At 58.2% G+C, this 4637-nt stretch overlaps 1 protein-coding gene across 1 annotated transcript in view; it reads left to right on the forward strand.

Moving 5' to 3' along the window:
- The window catches only part of WNT3A (wingless-type MMTV integration site family, member 3A), a 58235-nt gene extending 57572 nt beyond the window's left edge, over nt 1-663 (forward strand). Inside the window, exon 5 of the mRNA XM_014534856.1 lies at nt 551-663. Within this exon, the coding sequence (XP_014390342.1) occupies nt 551-663 (113 nt within the window). The remainder of the gene's footprint in view (nt 1-550) is intronic.
- The last annotated feature ends 3974 nt before the right edge of the window (nt 664-4637 follow it).

Here is a 4637-nt window from a genome sequence, read left to right on the forward strand (position 1 = left end):
CGCGGGCGGCCAGAGTAGCCGGCGGTTCTTCCCGACAGGTTCGGAGCTCCTCCCGGATGGGGCGGGGCTCGGGGGGGTGAGGCTTTGGATGAGGGCGGGGTCTTCTCTGGGGACCCAGCTCCCATGCTGGGAATTCCGCTCCGCCACCTCCTCCTAGCAGCCCACTTGTAAGGTTCCATCCAACCCAACTCTTCTATGTAGAGCAGCTCTCCTGACAAACAGCGGCCGAGTCCCCTGTCCCCCAACCTCTTCCTCTGAAGTCTGGGGACCAGGGGCCTCCAAGTCCGGTGCTCTGGAAAGGCCTGACATCTGCCAGCGCTCCCAACCAATCCAACCGAGAGAGCCACGCCTTGCAGAGCCCCAAGAACCAGCTGGGCCTGAAGGAAGGAGGGGCCCGGAGGCTGGGCCCTGAAACCTGTGTGAGGCATCAGACACCAGGCGCTCTTCCCAGGAACTGTTACTGCTGTCACCCAAGCCCTGGCTGGAACAGCCCACTGTGGAGCCCTTCCACCTCCCTTCCTCAGGTCTTTCACCTGCACCCCATCCACAGGAGAGGAGCATAGCCTCCTGTCCCAGCCCGACCCTGCCTCCCTTTTGGCCTCAGCACCTCCCCCGCCTTCCTCATCCACAGCCCAGACCCCACATCTGCCCAGGTGGTGCTAGCCTGCACCACCCAGCTCCATCATCCTGCCTGGGAAGCTCATTCGGGGTACGGTTGGGTTGTTTGGGAGGTTTCAGTAGGAGGAGCCACACCTGGGGGCTGCAGAGGACCCTCAGTCCCCAGAGGAGTAGTATCCCCTTGCAGCCCTGGTAGTTAGGACTGATCCCCTGGGTCTCCTGCTGCAGCTGTGGTGTGCCAGACTTGCCACACTGGCCACTGTCCTGGAGCATGTGGCTGGCTGCTCAGCCAGCCTCACCTTCTGACTAATCCACCCAGCCCAGGAAGTACTGACTTCTGGACCCCTCAGCCAATGCCCAGGCCAGGCCTCTTCTCGCTCAGACTCTGCCACTGTGAAACATCCCCCAGTCCCTAGGCAGGAGGAGGATACCAGCCAGATAGGGATGGCTGCCCACCTCCGAGGACAAGACCTTCCTCTGCCTTGAATTTTGTGTTTTTGGTTTTAATTTTATTTCTGATGCTGCTATATTCACCATACACTGGAGCTAATCAAACAGATGTGTTGTTGTTTTTTCCCTTTTCTTTCTATGAAAGAAATTATTTGAGTCGTAGCTTGTGAGTTTCAAACAATGGGGAAGTAAAAGACAAAAAAAAAAAAAAAACAAAAAGCAGAAACAACCAAACGTCCCCTTGCAGCCCTGGTAGTTAGGACTGATCCCCTGGGTCTCCTGCTGCAGCTGTGGTGTGCCAGACTTGCCACACTGGCCACTGTCCTGGAGCATGTGGCTGGCTGCTCAGCCAGCCTCACCTTCTGACTAATCCACCCAGCCCAGGAAGTACTGACTTCTGGACCCCTCAGCCAATGCCCAGGCCAGGCCTCTTCTCGCTCAGACTCTGCCACTGTGAAACATCCCCCAGTCCCTAGGCAGGAGGAGGATACCAGCCAGATAGGGATGGCTGCCCACCTCCGAGGACAAGACCTTCCTCTGCCTTGAATTTTGTGTTTTTGGTTTTAATTTTATTTCTGATGCTGCTATATTCACCATACACTGGAGCTAATCAAACAGATGTGTTGTTGTTTTTTCCCTTTTCTTTCTATGAAAGAAATTATTTGAGTCGTAGCTTGTGAGTTTCAAACAATGGGGAAGTAAAAGACAAAAAAAAAAAAACACAAAAAGCAGAAACAACCAAACGCTGTGGATTGTGCTGGATTTCTGGTGGTGGGTTGGGGTAAGGCATGGAGGTTGGTTTGGTGGTGACCTCTGGGACAGAAGACACCCATGGGCCAGGGGAGGAGGCAGTCAGCATGCACCTCAGAGACTCCTGGGGTCTTGGAGGTGGCCTCCAGAGGCCAGAATTCCAGAAAAAAGAGGGACCTCCATGCCAAGGAAAAGAGGGCACAGCCAGTGGTGCTGAGGTCTGGGGCAGGCAAACTAAACCCAGGCAGAAGGCTCCAGTGAGGTGCAGGGAGGAGGAGGAAGCCCGCCTGTTGCAGGGGTGGTGCAATGCAGTGAGCAGGGTGGAGGCCCCACGAGTCAGTGGAGCAGTGGGACATCCACCAAGTCAACCAAAAGCCACTTCCTCAAACGTCCATGGCATTCAGCTGACGTTTTAGTGCTGGCTATGTGGCCACGCCCTCTGGGTTTGGGGACATGGCCTCTGTGTGGGGTCCCCATTGTGACCCACCCCAGGATGTTCCAGGAGCCCAGCCTGTCTGGGAGGCAAGAGACAGTCCTTCAACCAGAGGTTTGCCCAGATGAGGCCTAGAAGTTGCCCTTGTCCACCCTCACTGGGCCTATGCAGGCAGTGCTGGTTGGGGCCTCTGGAAACTGGAAGGGGGAAGGGGGCTTTCCCAAGGCCACACCTTTGCTTCTCCAAGCTGGGTGCAGGCTCCCTGCATCTCTCTCTGCCCTTCTGAGCCCACCCCCTCATCACCACCACCGCCTCTTGAGCCAGACTCAAAGGGAGGGAGAAAGTTGAGGAGGGTGGGGGTGGACAGGCTGGGACAGGTGGAGGGTGAGGAGCAGAAAGGGGAAGCTGAGGGCAGGAGGCCCAACCCCCACCCTCTCCAAGCTCAGGGCCTATGTAGGCCACTTGCTGGAAGGAAAGAAGGTGGGGGGAGGGGGGGAAGAGGGAGGGAAAGGAGGAGACCTCACAAGGAATCCCCAGCCAGCTGATGGTGGAGAGAGGGAGCTGAGGCAGCTGTTTGTGAGGTTAGGAGGGAGGAAGGAGGAGGGAGGGGTCTGCATGGCTTTGGGAGCAGGGCCTGCCCCTGCTACTCACCACCACTCCAGCTTTTTCCCAGATCTTGGGGTAGGCCGACCTCTACGCTGGAGACATGCACCCCTACTGACTCCACTCATCCTTTCAGCTTTGCCACCCACTGCCTCTGCTTCCCACCACCACCCTTGGGTACAGACTCTAACCTAGTCCCTACCTAGGAGCCCATACCTGCCCCAGATAAGCTCTATGCCCAATACAGACACTTGACCAGGGCCCACTTGGGCACATACTCCTGCCACTAGAACATCAGGCCCCCTCTCTCCACCATCAGCTGGCAGGGGATTCCTTGTGAGGTCTCCTCCTGGCCCCCACCTTACACCATGGGCCCAGGGAGTAAGAGAGCAATTACTGGCTCTGCAGAGGGTCCTGGACAGGAGTGTGCAGAAACAGGGCAGGGGCCCTAGACGGGGGTGTGCAGAAACAGGGCAGAGAGTTCTGGACAGGGGTGTGCAGAGACAGGGCAGGGGTCCTAGATGGGGGTGTGCAGAGAAAGGGCAGGGGCCCTAGACGAGGGTGTGCAGAAACAGGGCAGGGGCCCTAGACGGGGGTGTGCAGAAACAGGGCAGGGGTCCTAGACGGGGGTGTGCAGAGACAGGGCAGGGGCCCTAGACGGGGGTGTGCAGAAACAGGGCAGGGGTCCTAGACGGGGGTGTGCAGAAACAGGACAGGGAGTTCTGAACAGGAGTGTGCAGAAACAGGGCAGGGGTCCTAGACGGGGGTGTGCAGAAACAGGGCAGGGAGTTCTGGACAGGGGTGTGCAGAAACAGGGTAGGGGTCCTAGACGGGGGTGTGCAGAAACAGGGCAGGGGTGCAAGACAGGGGTGTGCAGAGACAGGGCACTGGCATGGATATCCACTCACAACCACGCCCTGTGCTGGAAGAAAGCTGTGGGAGGGTGTGGGGAGATGCCTGGTGGATAGAGTAGGCACCTATCAGAGTGAGGGAGGCAAGAGGAAGCCAGATTGTGGGAGGTCATGGCTTTGATGGTCAAGACAGGACCTGGAAAGTCCCCCCCTCCCCCAACTTGCACCCCTCCCCGCCATTTCTTATGGCCACAGGGTCCTTGCTGGAGGCTCCAAGCCACTGAAGACAGAGCTAGATGGGGCCCAGTAGGGCAAAAATACCGGGGACAGACACAGGTCTCCAGGTTCCCAACATCCCTCCCTGCCCCTCATGGGCTGGCACCCCCATGTCCCACCCCAAGCCCATGGCCTCAGTGGCTCAGGGCTGCTGCTCCCCCAATAGGCCTACCCCAGGCTGAGTCACCCACTGCTCTGGGGCCACAGCTGACCACCAAAGACTCCCAACTGGGATTCTAAGAGGTCAGCCAGGGCCAGATGGGCTGCAAGCAAATGCTCTATAAAAAGAGAACCAGTGATTAAGTGCCCAGGCAGGGGGCTGTAGCACTGACAGCAATCTCCCCTCGGGGGTGAGTCACAGGCAGGGGAACTGGGCTCTCTCAGCCCACCAGGCCATCCTAGGCAACAGAGCTGATTAGACACTGCACAGGGGTCAGGCCCTGTAGGTGGGGGTGGCAGGTGCTCAGAGAACCAAACATGGGTGTGCCCACAGTGCAGACAGCACAGACGTGCAGCACCTGAGTCAGGGGCTGGGCAGGAGCCATCCTAATTGGCACCTGCTGTGAACTAGGGGCCAGGGGCTCCACAGATGAAAGGGCCAGAGAGACAGCCTAGGCATGGGCGGGGCTGGCCTATGAAAAGAGACAAGATGGGAC

Source organism: Myotis brandtii, unplaced genomic scaffold, assembly GCF_000412655.1.
Source record: "Myotis brandtii unplaced genomic scaffold, ASM41265v1 scaffold100, whole genome shotgun sequence".
NCBI classification, from domain to species: Eukaryota; Metazoa; Chordata; class Mammalia; order Chiroptera; family Vespertilionidae; genus Myotis; species Myotis brandtii.